Source organism: Crocuta crocuta, unplaced genomic scaffold (assembly GCF_008692635.1).
Source record: "Crocuta crocuta isolate KB4526 unplaced genomic scaffold, BGI_CrCroc_1.0 scaffold17, whole genome shotgun sequence".
Taxonomy (NCBI): domain Eukaryota; kingdom Metazoa; phylum Chordata; class Mammalia; order Carnivora; family Hyaenidae; genus Crocuta; species Crocuta crocuta.
Window position 1 is genome coordinate 5,168,974 of NW_027532041.1, and position 15,774 is coordinate 5,184,747.

Genomic DNA, 15,774 nt, shown 5'->3' on the forward strand with positions numbered 1-15,774 from the left:
AGTGAAATCTTGCCATGTGCAACAACATAGATGGAGCTAGAGAGTGTAATGCTAAAGAAATAAGCCAGTCACAGAAAGACAAATACCATATGATTTCACTCCTATGTGGAATTTAAGAAACAAAACAATCAAAGGGGAATAAAAAAGAGACAAACCAAAAGCAGATTCTTAATTATAGAGAACAAAAAGATGGCTACCAGAGTGGAGTTGGGTGGGGGAAAGAATGAAATAGGTAAAGGGGATTAGGAGTACACTTATCTTGATGAGCACTGGTAATGTATGGAATTGCTGAATCAGTATATTGTATACCAGAAACTAATAGAACACTATATGCATTATATATTAACTATGCTGGAATTAAATTAAAACACGTTTTTTTGGAATTTCAAATGTATAAGTTAATCTCACCTCTCTCCCCTCAAGATTACAAATCAATTGAAAAATAGACATCAAAGTTAGATACAAATCAAAATATCTGCTCTTATTAGGACTAGAAGATGAGTTGATTGGCTTTTACTTTTTCTTCCTAAAATCTAGTCATTGGGACCTGCCTGTGAAGAGATTTGGGTCTGAGGCACAGACACACACTGAACCACCCTAGACGATGAGACTATGTCCTGCCTCTGGCAAACAGGGGCTCCCAGCCGGGTCAGCAGCAGCAGCAGAGAGAATAAAGAACATGTAGCCCATTGGCAGTCAGGGTCTGCATTTAGAGACCCTGAGGTTGGCTTCAGCATGGCACTGCTATGGTGCAGATAATGTAAAATATGTTACTCCTCTTCCAATATTGTCCTCAAGGGTTCCATCACATTCTCAACATACATGCTACAAAATTTTCTGTAGTGTGTAAATATATACAATTAAGCCACATAGATTTATTTTATTAAAATACATTCTTAATGTATCTTATTAAAGTGAAAAGACAACCCATAGAATGAGAAAGAATATTTGCAAATCCTACATCTAACAAGGGATTAATATTGAAAATATATAAATAACTCATACAACTCAACAACAAAAAAACCAAACAACCTCACTAAAAAATGGGCAAAAGGCATGAAAAGACAGTTCTCCAAAGAAGATATGTATTGTCTAGTAAACACATGAAGAGGCTTAGCATCATTAGTCATTAGGGAAATATAAATCAAAACCACTTCAGAATGGCTATAATCAAAAACACAGAAAATAGCAATTTGGGGGAAGAATGTAGAGTAATTGGAACACTTGTATGGCACTGGTGGAAATGCAGTATAATGCAGCTGCTAAGAAAAACATTTTGGTATTTCTACAAAAAGTTAAATACACCCAAAATGACTGAAAACAGGTACTCATATACTTGTGTGCCAATGCTCACTGTAGAATTATTCATAATAGTGCGAAAGTGTTAACAACCCAAGTGTCCATAAATACATGAATGGATAAATAAAATGTGTCATATTTATATGACAAAAGTATTATTCATTCATAAAAAGGAATGAAGTTCTGATAAATGCTACCAAATGGATGAACCTTGAAAACATTATATGCTAAGTGAAATAAAGCACAACACAAAGGACAAATATTATCTGATTCCATTTATATGAAGTACCTAAACTAGGCAAATGTGTAGAGGCACAAAGTAGATTTGCAGTTACCAGAGAAGGGAGGGTTTGGGGTCATTGCTTAACAGGTGCATAGTTTGGGGTGAAGGAAAAGATTGGGAAATAGTGGTGATGGTTGTACACCACTATGAATGTAATTCATTCCATGAAAATAAACACTTAGAAATGGTTGAAATTGCAAATTTTGTGTTATATATATCTTATCACAATAAAAAAATTAAATACTATATTCTTAGTAAATATTCAAGTTTTACAAAGCAGAAAAAATCATGCTATTCTGTATTTAAGGCAAGTTTTAATAAGACTTTTAGCTTTACTACTAATATACTTTGTCTCTCATTCATTCATTTCTAGCTAAGTAAATGGAAATAGGACAAAAATGAATTTTCACTGTATGAGGAATTTAGTCATAATCTGGGAACCAATACTTTTATGAATCAAATCAGAGGTGAAATTTAGTATTTTATACTCCAAAGGGTCATTCTTCATTGAATGCTAATATTGTATATGTACAAATACACGAGCCAGTGGCCGGAAGTTTTTTTGGTTTGTATAATTCCTTTGGACAGTAGCAATGTAGTTAGTTGAAAGACAGAGGCTGAGGAGAAGAACATTCTCAGCAGTATCTCTAAGGTATCCGGTTCCTCTTTCCTCCTGGAACCACTTAGAATTGTAATGTGAAGAGTAACCATAGGCAAATCTTTACCAGACTTAAGTCTCTCTCCCCTTTCCCAAATTTCTTCTTTCTCATTAGAAATAATGTGAGTATGGTTTGGGAATCTAGATGCCTTTTGGGAGTTAATGTTTTTTCCACATGATTATATTTTCAACACTGAAAATAGGGAAATATTTTTTTCTCTGGACATTCCATTGGAACTAAGTACTATACTGCTGCAAGGAAAATATCTTCAGGGTATAAACATTACCAACATTAGAAAAACTCATAAAAGTTCTGTTTCCAGAAATTCTCCCTTTAGTCTAAATTATTAGGGTTTGAGATAATATTCAATGGAGGCAGAAAATTGCTTTTCTATCAACTTAAATATCCAAATTACTCTGACATATTAATTACTAACAGAAGAATTATTATTATTATCCATATATCATTGCATTTGTCTCCCAACATTTTCTTTTTAGGCGTTTGAGGATAACTGCTTTTATCAGCATTTTTCAAATGAAGAAGCTGAGACCAGAGAGGCTAACTGCTATGCCCAAGTCAGAGTAAACTCAGCGCTGAAGCTTATACCCTCTCAACCTCCTTTACAGAGCATTCTTCTTTATAATTAGAACAAATTGCAGAGCGCTGTGCAGAGGAAAAAAACTGGAATGAACATTAAATATTAAATATTATTGGCTTATTGAACTACTAATGTTCTTATCATTCAAAAGCTCATATTAAAACTAACTTGGATCCAAAAAATTTGTGCTACAGGTTAAGTTGTGCCTATACTGACAGCCTGATAGCTAATAAATTGATTAAAATTGTGATCTATACATTTGTAATATGGAATTTACCTTTTTGTTATTTTAAAAAGTCTTTTTGTCAGCAAATCTGAAACAGACTTCAGACTCCTTGATTTCTTTTTTTTTAATCAATCCTCCAATATTGGAGGATGATGCTATTACTTAAAATTTCTTTGAGGGTGGGTGGCTGAGTTGATAGTGATCGATGGGGTCGGGGAGAGTATGGGAGACGAATATATAGAAGTCATCGTGAAAATGAAGCCTATGTGAAGCCAAAGGCCTTTCTATCTAAGATCACATGCAAAGAGGGAGAATGGCTCCATGATCCCATGGCACTGATGTTAAGATCCACAATGGATATGAAGCTTTGTTCTATATCCTCTCCTTTCATTTTACAGTTAAAAAGCCTGATGTCCAGAAGGCTAGTCCGTAGTCAGAAGACTGGCATTAAAGGACAACAAAACTTTAAAATCTAGAACCACAATCACCTTCTGAGGATGGAACCTGTGAAATGAGTAGCCCTTTTCCAGCAGAGTTCCTAAAAGGATTTTGGTGTGAAATTTTGAGCATCGCTGCTGTGAAGCTGAACTTCTTTGCCTAAGACAGAATTCTCCCTGGAGTTGTGTGGGCCTTGACAGGAATAGGGTTGGGAAAAAAGAGAGGAGCCTAAAAGGCCCAGAATTCCATGAGCTTCCCCACCACGCACACTTTATTAATAGAATAGGAAATGCTGGCTGGCATGAATTGTTCATGGGAACTGGGGAAGGGATGTAGTTTCAAGTCCAAGTTAACTTCAGCAGAAACAGTTGGCAGGTGTATAAGGAGGGGCTGGGGACACAGGAGACCATGAGAAGTCAACTGCTGGGAATGAGCAGGAATTTCGAAGAAGTATGGGTTTCCACAATTCATGGGATTCTGGTTTTTTTGTGTAGCAGCAGCAAGACTGAATTTTTTGCTGAATTATACTAGTTAGTGGTATAATTAGTGCTAAAACATAGATCTTTTGATTCCTGGCTCAATGCTCTTTCACATGATAATGTGTTCTTCTCTTATATACAAAGGACTTCCTGGTGGCCAGGGATTTCTACTTTGAAGGACAGCCCAGAGCCCAGAGCAAGGAGCTGTCTAAATAGGAGAACAAATTCTGGATTCTAATGGCATGCTCCTTCAGTACTAATTCTTTCTTCAACTTTCCAGTCTGATATACCCAATTACTATCCAATCAGGAAACCACTGTCTGTATATATCAGAGGCAGTTTATACCTATTTCTAAATCTAGGAAGCAAGTATAAAATCCAGCCTACATGCTCAAAGAAGCCAGTAATATTAAAGTACTAAAAACACAGAGTCATTGAAGGCTGCGTAATCAAATCTCTTTGATCTTAGTGAAGATACTCATTTACCTACAAGGGCTATTACTCACAGGGCTGGCTGCATCAGGGCTCTTTTTAGAAGGGGACACCACTTGGGATTTAAAGTCACTCAACTCTACCTGTCACTGTCTTTAAATTCTTAATAATTTGATTTCCAAATGTATGTTTTTTAAGTAAAGTTCACTGGGACAACAGAGGAAGTGCTAGAAGACTGGCGCCTTATCTCACATGGGGTTCTGCCTCCTAGGGAAAGTCTCTTTCCTATCCTGTCTGCTCCCCCACCCATGCTCAGTGACCTCTGCCATCTGCCTGGTGGGGTCAGGGCTCAGTGACCTCTGCCATCTGCCTGATGGGGTCAGGGCACAATTGGGAAAGGCTGAGATCAGGCCCACACCCTGTGCACTGAGCCGTGGCGGGGGCCCAGAGCCTCTGAGGCCGTGCACTCGCCCAACATGTATCCCATGCCAGAAGGAGCTAGACATTAAATAGTAGATCAAATACAATGTGACAGGTCAAGAAAAAGCATTTTCTTGCTTTTTGAACAGGAGGCCCACCTTTTTATTTTGCACTGAGCTCCACAAATTATGTAGCTGGCCCTGAAAGATACCTTATCTGACAATCTCAAGCTAATTTTATTTTTAGATTCTAAACTAAATAGCCACAAAATATATATATGGAATAATAACTCTAATTTTACTAAAATTATTATTTGGTTTTAAGAACTCTTAATATTAAATACAAAATCATATTTTCAATAGTTCAACAGAGGCAAAATAAGCTTCTATATTATTCTTGCCAGCAGGTATCATTAACAATAAAAAGTTTGGATCTGTTGTTGTGATTTGACAGTATAATGAATGAAATGGAAAAATGATGGAATTTTTTTTGTACTGAGACAGCCAGGAAAAAAGTTAGTTATTTCTCCACAGTGAAAGAGTATCACCCCATATTATCTATCACATTTGGGAACGGTTTTTAAAAATCTTGTTACTTCTCTCCAATGCTGGTATTTGTTCATAAATAACTATAGAGTTTTTCCATTATCTATATGGCACTATATTAAAATGGTCATAGGCCAGTGATGTCAGAGAAATCAAAAGGAAGTTTAAGAAATAGCTTTTTATTTCTTTTTAATTTTGTACCTGCTTCATATTTTAATATCTTACCTTGAGCTTGGCCAAAAGAAGTTCATGATCATGAAGAAGCTTTTTGGTCTCATCTTGACTGCTACCAATTTCTAGAAGATTGGGCTGTGATTCGGCCAACTGCAGTTGCACCCATTTGCCACACTAAAAATAAAAATGAAATGAAATGCACTTTCAGTTCCTCTTGTTCCTTCACCTTTCTCTTTTTTCTTCTTTTCTTTTCTTTTTTCTTTCTTTCTTTTTTAGTTTCAGTTATACTGTGAACACTTTATTCTTTCCATAGAGATAGGCCTTATTTAAATTGAAATCTAACAGGTTTAAATTTTTTTAATGTTTATTCATTTTTGAAAGACAGCGAGAGACAGAGCGCAGGCAGGGGTAGGGCAGAGAGAGGGAGACACAGAATCTGAAGCAGGCTCCAGGCTCTGATCTGTCGGCACAGAGCCCGGGCATGGGGCTCGAATTCGTGAACTGAGAGATCATGACCTGAGCCAAAGTTGGATGCTTAACTGACTGAGCTACCCAGACGCCCTGAAATCTAACAGTTTAATATAAATCCATGCACTGTCTTTTTTTATTTTTAGGGTAAATTCTTTTCTCTTGGCATATTGTATTTAAATTAAAAATTCCCAAATGAAGAACACGTGCAGTGGATTATGTGTTATTGAATATTACAAAATTACAGAATATGTGACACAATTTTATATTCTCTCACAAAACTTAATTCCATAAAAGTAGTGAAATTGCACCTGAGCAAGTAGGATGCAAACTTCACCAAACAGGAAAGATTTTGTAAATGCAATTTAGGCTGATTAGCATCTTTACCTTGATCCTGCTCATTCAACTGGGGAGAATAACCAGCAGATGAAGCAACAGACTTTTATCTTATAGTGAAGTAAAAACATAACATTTTCCAATTTTTGTTGTTAAGTAATCAATAACATGTGTATGAAAATGTCAATAAAATTAGAGGCGTCTGACAATAGCCATATGAATGCAGCTAGCTTGTTTTCCACACTTAGGACACTTTCCCTGCTCCAAAATGTAATTCACCACTGCATTTCCTGAGGAACTGCTTTTCTAAGAAGCAAGAGGAACTACTAACAGGCATGTGCATAAGCAAATTGCCGAAGAGAAATGAAAAAAAAAAAATGTATGGCTTGTCCAGAGCATTAATGCCTAAGACAGTTTGGAAGCAAACTGATTCACATGAGACATAGACACTTCTATTTCTTTAAGATGGACTTTCTACTTTGAATAGTTTGAGATTTATTTGATATCTGGTACCCGTGAGCTAAAGAAGTTGTGGAGGGTAGTCAGAGGGAACATTCAGAGAAACACAGTCCAGTTAAAACAAGTATTTCCAGTGTAATTTTAGGGTTTTTTTTTTCCCTGCACCATCAACTGACCTCTGATTCTCCTATATAGTTTATTCCATACACATGATTCCTCTTCCTGCTCTAAGAAATGTTCCCTATTTGAGGGAAAGAAAAGTTAACTTTTTTAAAACAATGAGTTTGTCTCTCTTCCCTCACTGCTGAAATTTATAGTTACTCAAAGCATCATAAAATAACATGTAAATTATCAGTGTTTGCGACTTCTGCCCCAAGCTTCTTTCCATGTTTACCTATTGCCTTTGAAAGGACTTGAGGGAAAAGTAGTCAGCAGAGGTGCTGCTCATGTGGGGGCCAGGTCTCAAGAGCACTAGGAATAATGTCAGTAGGAACACTTTACATTCAGTGCTTCTGTAGTGAATTGTTTTGCTCAGTATCAAGTGCTGCTTTCCTGTTACAAATTTTCATATTAATATAAAATTTGCAGCAATTACATTAAATTAAACAGGCCTCAGTTCGCTTTTCTAACAGAGGCCAGAAAAATCATTCAACTCAGGCTGGTGAGGTCCTGAAAGTAACTTGTTGGCGAGCACCCGCTTGTTTGCCTGGTTTCCTTCATTAAACACTGAATTCCTGAGGTAGTGAACTGTCTAAATCCAAGCATAATGCTTCAGAGGTTTTTACAGGACATTTTCATAGGAAATAAAAATCATGGATGTCTTCTTCAACCTAAAGGCATGTGGCCATCTTTGCAATCAGCAAATTTTTGACATAAAATATGCAATAGCCTTAAGCCTCAAATGGCTTTCACCTCCTGCTGTTAAGGGCAAAGTTGACACATGCCCTTTGTACCTTCCCTGGCAGGGTCTTCACTTCCCCCCAGTTTTTAAGAATTTACTAGTGGCTTTACCATGTCAAAACCAGTGCTGTGGAGGGCACATATCAGAACCTCTTCTTAGGTGTTCCCTGCCCTCCATCATGCTCAAACAGTGCCACTCCCTATCTACTAGAACCGACCTCTTCCCTCCTCCATCATATCCACTCTCAAAAAAATCACAGACATTTTACTGGTCCACTTGACTCTTCAGCCTGGTAATCATGAACCTGTAGTCATGAGTACCTTGCTTTTCAAAATCAAACTGAAAGTACATAGTAGAGTTTTCTGATTTTGTTTTAATTAAGCTTGCCCGTAGATGTTTCCCTACTAACTGAAAGAGAAACTCTAGTAAGTAGCTGAGACTTAGTAGAGGTTTGTTTCTCTTAGTTGCCAATCTAAGAAAGCAGGAAGATGTACATGCTGTGTCATTTTCTATATGCTGTGTGCTGCCGACTGTGTGGAATGTTCTCTAGGATTATCAACACATAGCAAAAAGCCAACAGTCACGGAGAAAAAAGAAAGTTGTTACCTTACCTTTATGACAGCTATCACGATTTTGGAATCCCCAGCCTGAACAGCTACTGAACTGACTGTCGTCGTAGAAAACTCCACAGCAGGACTTCCTCGGCTGGACATGGTACTTCAGAACCAGAATTTATACTCTGGACAGCCTCTGGACAGAAGTGTGTCTGCTGGTCATTTCAGAAGGCAATCACTGGGGTTACTTGGATTCATTCAGGGAAAGAGCTCAGCTCGCACTGATTACTCTGCCAAAAGGAAAGAACAGGAGGTTAAAAATAGACAACCCCATTGAGTTTATCAAGAGAGGGAGAGAGAGAGAGAGAGAATGGGAAAGAATCGCCACACCCCTAGAATGGTAACACTAAGTGCCTGTTATTTTTGCCATTATCTTAAATGGGGAGGGCATTTTCTAAACTCTCTGCCTATCAGCTGATGTTTAATAGCAAACAGAAAAAAAAATCGCATTCTGACAACTCAAATTAGTTTTGCCATTGAATCTATATAGTTCTAGGGGACTTTGAATCTAGCCATAATATCCAGTCATGGACCTGGATATTAATCTTTTTAAGATTTTTAAGCCTTCCTTATCCAAAGAAAACCCCCAAAAGTGTATTTTAAAAATAAGTTCTGGTATTTGTTTTGGGATTAAGCCACAGAATTGCTTGTAATTTTAGATTAATTTGCTTTTCTAAAACTTACTGCCTTTTGTCAAATGAAGTTTATGCAGCATGGTCACATTTTCTCAGAGCTTCATATTTCTTAGGGGCATTTTTTAAATATTTCAATGAGCAGTTATCAATAGATATCTACCAGTTCAGGATTTCTCTGTGACTACTGTACTCCACTGAGCAGCATTTTCAAATTCAATTATCACAACTATCTGGGAGTAATATTTCTTGCTATCACCTTTTAATTACAACATGAAAATGTTTTTTGTTTAATTAAAGGTTAACACTGTATGTTTTACTTCAATTTTTTAAAAAAAGAATAACAATATACTCTCACGGTTGGTTGTCATTCTCTCTCCACCTATGCAGCTTCAAATCAGAGCTAAGATCAGCAGATTAATCCTATTGCTAGAAACCCAGCGTGTGTCACAAGTTGTCTGTGGTATTAAACAGCAGCTGTTGGATTCCCTGTCAAAGAACAGCTGAAAATAACACTGAAGTTTAGGTCAGAGGTCGGAGGCGAATACATCAGAGATACTGACTCCGAAGCCACTAGAGCCATTGGAAATCTCTGGAACGAAACCAGAATGGAGGATACAGCAATAAACAGAGTGAAATGGAGTCTACTCACTGGTTAAAAACCCTTAGCTCATTTCAAAAGCATGCTCAGGTTCAGCTAAAGTTGAGAAGACTGAGTCAGCACCATTGCTTTGTTTTGCTAAGGTTCACGATAATATTCTTGAGTCAAAGGGGGGAGAAGTATTTCACATATACTTTGGTGTTAAGCAATTATTTTTGTTTCCCAGAACATGGCTGCTCTGGAATTATGTATCCATGACCCAGGTCTCTAGTCTCAGCATCTGCCTGCTGGCCAGCAAGATGGAAACCACTCTTGGATCCCAGGTGCTGGGATACACAAACTTTATTTGACACTACGAAGGGTGCAGCTGGAGCAAGCTTGGGAGAGTAGCTACCAAGAGATGCCACGATGTAGACAATGTCATAAATGATTCCATTTTATGGCAGAGATGGAGAACCAACCCGACCTCTTTGTTGAGTTAGCTTCAGTGTCAAAGGCAGGCTCCTTCCACTATAGCAAATGGTCCAAACAAACCAAAACAAACGGAGAAAAACCAGTTTTCCACTAATTGCCCTCAAGAAAAACCAAGAAGTGACAACTGTATCACATAATATCCCCACCCTAAATTAAAATGCTCAAAGGAGCATTGCTTAAATCATTGTGTACATCGTCAACCAGAAGAGCAAACAGTGACCTGCACCCAAAATACGCAGCGCACTTTTACTCCAAGTTAATCTTACTGTTAGAAACTCAGTGTGTCATAGTTGCGTCTAGACTCCCAGGAGGCAAAGAGACCTTTTGTCAGCAGGCTGCAAAGACTACGGCTCAGAAAAGAATGGTTATGTCCATAAAGTCCCACTTTAGATGGATGATCGCGTAAAGGGTGTGGAGGGCAGGCTGGAATGTGTGGCACTGCAGGTCCACACCCAGGGAAAAGGAGAAGGGAGATGAAGAGGACAGAAAACATGGCTTCAAATCTGATTAATTCCAAGGTTTAAGGGCAAAGGGAATTAGAAATATTTAAGACTTCGTTAAAAGATTAATCCGGCTCTTCAGCAGCAAAGGTAGTGCCTTTGCCTTTTTATGTATAGATGACCTTTCTTTGTTAATTAGATGAAACAGGCCTGGGGTGTTTCATACAGAAATTGTTTTCTATGTCAGGAGACATAAACAATAATGCAAACTACATGCATGAATTTAAGTGATTTTTGACTAATATTTTTGAATTCAAATTCTTGACTTTAAAACCTTTAGAAGGTTTTAACCACTTTTTTCTCCCTGTCCCTTGCTTTCTCTTTTCTTCCTTTTTGACGTCCTTCCCCCTACAGAAGGTCCATCCACATCTAGCTCATTTTGAACCTTGGCCTGTTTCATTATCCTGCATGATATTTAATTATAATTTACACTAATAACACTGGAAACAGTTTGGAGGACAGTGGGTATAAAATATATTGTACTAAAAAAACTGGTACACTATAATTAGATTTTTTTAAAAAACCTTTTTGAGATAGTTTGTTTATACTCTACCTCCCCTATCATCACCAAACACACACACACACACACATACACACACACACACACACACACACACACACACACAACCAAAACAAAATATAAACCTTTACAGGCATTCTCATATCCTTTGAAGTTTACAGAGAATCTTGCAGGGGTTATTATGCCTTCTCTGTTTATCCCTCTGGGAAACGCCTGTGTTTATACCAGTTGAATTGTAGTGAAGCAGCTTCCATGGGGTATATCAAAAAGCTATAACTGGATTCTGTAGAGTTGCAAATAGCACTTTTTTCCCCCAATTTTTTTTATTATAGTAAAATACACATAACATGAAATTTACCATCTTAACTATCTTTAAGTGTTCAGTTCAGGGATATTAAATACATTCACTATGTTGTGCAACCATTACACCTACCTATCTCCGTAACTATTTTAATCGTGTAAAACTGAAAATCTGTACCCATTAAGCAATAATTCTCCATTCCCTCCTCTCCCAGTCCCCTGGCAACAACCATTTTGTTTTCTGTCTCTATGATTTTGACTATTCTTAATACTTCACAGAGTGGAATCATACAGTATTTGTCTTTTTGTGACCAGTTTATTACATTTAGCATAACATCTTCGAGGTTCATCCATGTTGCAGCATCTGTCAGAATTTCATTCCTTTTTAAGGTTGAATCATATTCCTGTGTATGTGTGTTTGTGTGTATGTATGTGTGTATATGTATGTACACCACATTTTGTGTTCATTCATCGATCTGTGGACACTTGTGTTGCTTCTATATTATGAATATGGGTGTATACATTATCTCTTTGCAATCCTGCTTTCAATTCTTTTGAATGTATACCCAGGAATGGAAATGCTGTATCATATTGTAATTCTATTTTTAATTTCTTTAGGAAACATCACATTGTTTACTATGGTGGCATATATCACAAATTTAATAAAATATAGGTGGCTAGTGGCTATATAGGTAGCTAGGAGTTGAAAACTTGATTATTTTTTAGTTCTGTCTATACATATCATGAAAATATATTTTCTGGGGTGCCTGGGTGTTCAGTCAGTTAAGCATCTGACTTCAGCTCAGGTCATGATCTCGTGGTTCATGAGTTTGAGGCCTACATTGGGCTCTGTGCTGACAGCTCAGAGCCTGGAGTCTGCTTCAGATTCTGTGTCCCTCTCTATCTGCCCCTCCCCCATTTGCACTCTGTCTCTCTCTCAAAAATAAACAAACAATAAATTTTTTTAAAAAATAAAATAGGCCACTTGTGGGTATGAGCACTGGGTGTTATACGGAAACCAACTTGACAATAAACTATTTAAAAAAAATTTTTTTTAACATATTTTCTTTGCTGGACTATATGTGAGATCTGCTCATTCTTCACCGAGAATTCCTGGTGTTTGTCTTAATTAATACTATCAATAAACTTTATAAAGACAAATTAGATAGACCTGACATAAATAAAACAGAATGAGTCTATTTATCCAGTTTAAAAATTCAAGACAAAACTTTCCCTGCTACTATTATTGTTAGCAGTAATAATAATAGCTACTATTTAGTGACAGTTAACTATATGGTATGAACTGGGACAAGTGCTTCATATTCTTTATTCTATTTAATCCACATAATAAGGCTGGAAGACAGTTTCCTGACTTTATAAATCATACACACACACTGATTTACTGATACCCACCACCTCTTGTCCAAGATTTTCTGTCTGGGTTTCAAAGCTATGTATGTTTGGCCCCTCCTACTGGCCCGACAACATATACCATTATTATAATTCAGTTGTTCTATGCAGGAGTACCATCCCCTTCTTCCCTTCTTCTATCCACTTAAGACCAAGATGAATTACCAACTCCTTTTCAAAGTTGAAATACCTGCCTATATATTCCTATTTTCTATGATAAAAGCTAGGGGAACAACTAGTAGCAGTTTAAGTACATTAAATCACATATTTAGAATTTGCCAGAGAAATCAGGTGATACTTTCAAGGTATTTCTATTAGAATATAGAGAGTAATAGGAATAATAAACTGACAGTGGCCACAAAACAACAACAACAACAAAACAATTCACCCAATATAGCAAAGGCAATGGGTTAGGAGCATGGGTTCTGAAGTCCCACTGCCTCAATCTCCCGTTGCGCCTATTTCCTCACTGCAAATTGGAGACGATGGGAACACCTACATCATATATGTTTTGAAGGCAGATAAAATAGGATAATATTTGTAAAACACTTAAAACAATGTCTGGTACCTAGGTGGTATTCTGATAGACATATATGATTATTTCTTAAAAAATTTTTTTTAATGTTGTATTTATTTCTGAGAGAGAGACAAGAGACAGTGTAAGCAGGGGAGGGTCAGAGAGAGAGGGAGACACAGAATATGAAACAGCCTCCAGGCTCTGAGCTGGCTGGCAGCACAGAGCCCGATGTGGGGTTTGAATCCATGAACCATGAGATCATGACCTGAGCCAAAGTCGGATGCTTAACTAACTGAGCCATCCAGGTGCCACAAACATATATGATTATTTCTAAGATGAACAACAATATCTGTTAAGGGATATCCTAAATTTAGTAACTGCCAAAAAATTGAAATAAATTTGAATTAAAACACATGCTCAGCAATCCAAATTGATTAAACATATTAGAAAGACACAAAATATGTATTATCAGGGAGAAAATTATTTTACCATAATCAGATGGTAAAAGCATTTCAGTGATTCATCATTTCCAGAATTCATCTTTATCATTCACTTTAGCCAAAAATTTTCCTAAGTCATCCTTTATATTATTTAATACCTCTCCTGGTATCTCTCATTTATTTTAGATTACAAGCATTCTCACTTAATTGCCAGCCATAAGTAAATGGAAGTTGCTCTTTCCTCTTAAAACAGCCTCCATCCTAGTCATCAGCTTATTATTCTATGCGTGTATTCACTTGTTTATTCAGTGAGTATGGTTAAATACCTACTAAGTGTCAGACACTATTCTAGATGCCAGGCACACAGCAATATACAAAACAAAGTTTATTCGCTAATGGAGTTGTCTTCTGGTGGAAAAGACATAATCAAATAGGGAACAAGAAGTACATATATAATTATGTTAAGATGTAATAAATGTTAAGAAAAAAAATAAGGCAAGGTAAAGAGTGAACAGGAGAAGAGGGGTACTATTTTAGGAAGGAGTCAGGAAAGGTATCGCTAATAGATGAGATTTGGTTAGAGACCAGAATTAAATTAAAAAGGGCAAGACATGCAGATATCTCAGGGAAGAACATTCCAGGCAGCTGGGGATGATTAGGTTATGTTTAAAAAGCATCCAGTGTAGGTCAGGATAGCCAGAGCTAAATGTCTTGAGAGAAAAGGGCTCTGATGGAATATGAGCCCTAGAGGTAGTGGTGCCAAGGTCATTGAGGGCCCTCTATGTAGGTGCTTCTACATCCTGGTTTGCTTGGGGCAATCATGGTTTACATCTGTTGCCCTGGCATAATTACTCTTAAGGCCCTTTCACTTACAAGAGTCCTGTTTGAATGATAAATTATGTTTTATCATTTACCCTGGTATTAAGCCAAAGTAAGGACTTTGGATTTCATTCTGAGTGAAATGGGACTGTGAAATGGGTTTTCATCCAAGGAATGACATCGTTTGATTTAACATTGTTAAAAAAACAAACAACAACAGCAGCAGCAGCAACAACAAAACTCTTTGTGGAGAAGAGACTGTAGGATGAATTCCTTAGTGCCAAACCCACAAATGCCAGCACAATGCTCCTTTGGAATGCTTCTTTATGGTGATATAAGTTTCACTTTTGAAGAATAATTATAAACAAGCAACTTCTATATCCAGCAAACTTCCTTCCTATAAATGGTAAGGAAAATAAAACAAAACTCAGGCAAATCCAAAGAATACTTAATTTGGTCAAAAGATCAAAGGTGACTTGTATTTATTATAATTTTAAGTAACTGTATATCAAAAATGGTGTGCAAAATATCAATATTTATGTACATCTTTTCTTAAAAATTCTCTATTGAGAGAAATGTGTGACCTGGAAAACTATTAAATATATATAAACTTTAGTTAAAATGAACAGTAAACATGTGACTATTACTGATTTGGGGAAATTCCTTTCTGAATGAGAGAGCTGTATATAGTATTTCAAATTTAAAAAAAGTTAAATCACTGAAAAACTTTCATGTGCAGTGTTTATTTTTAAAAATATAAGTCAGAAGACTTCCTACCTGTGTTGAGATGTGCTCTTAGGCTCTGATGTAGCAGGGTTCTCTCTCTGATAGAATTCCCTTTAACATAATGAGGTGTCCTAAAAGTTACCCTTCAGAAAAGTGGGTGGTTATATGAGAAGACAGGAGTCTTTGTCAATTTGATTTTGGAAATTTGGATTTCTTTTGTTTTTCCTAACTCTTGCTAAACTCTAGTTGAGGCTGAGAATTTCCATCCCAGAGTAATCCCCAGGGAGGCCTGAAGAGCAAAAGGTCTTCCAACTGCTTGAGAAGCCAGCAGTGACACTGAGAAGGAGCTGTCACTTCTCCATGCAGTAAAAGTTTTTGCCAAGGAAGGAAAAATCATATAATGTAAAACCCAAGGACATAAAAATCAGATACCCTACAAAGGATGATATTATCCATGGATTCTAACACAGAGTATGTAAAGAGGTAAAAAGAGGAAAAGCTTCT

At 36.9% G+C, this 15,774-nt stretch overlaps 1 protein-coding gene across 1 annotated transcript in view; it reads right to left on the reverse strand.

The window, feature by feature from the left end:
* CCDC141 (coiled-coil domain containing 141) overlaps positions 1-8,430 on the reverse strand; it is a 193,212-nt gene extending 184,782 nt beyond the window's left edge. Inside the window, exons 1-2 of the mRNA XM_077776352.1 lie at positions 8,329-8,430; positions 5,605-5,727 (exon numbers count right to left, since the gene is read on the reverse strand). Of these exons, the coding sequence (XP_077632478.1) occupies positions 5,605-5,727; positions 8,329-8,430 (225 nt within the window). The remainder of the gene's footprint in view (positions 1-5,604; positions 5,728-8,328) is intronic.
* Positions 8,431-15,774: the final 7,344 nt, after the last annotated feature.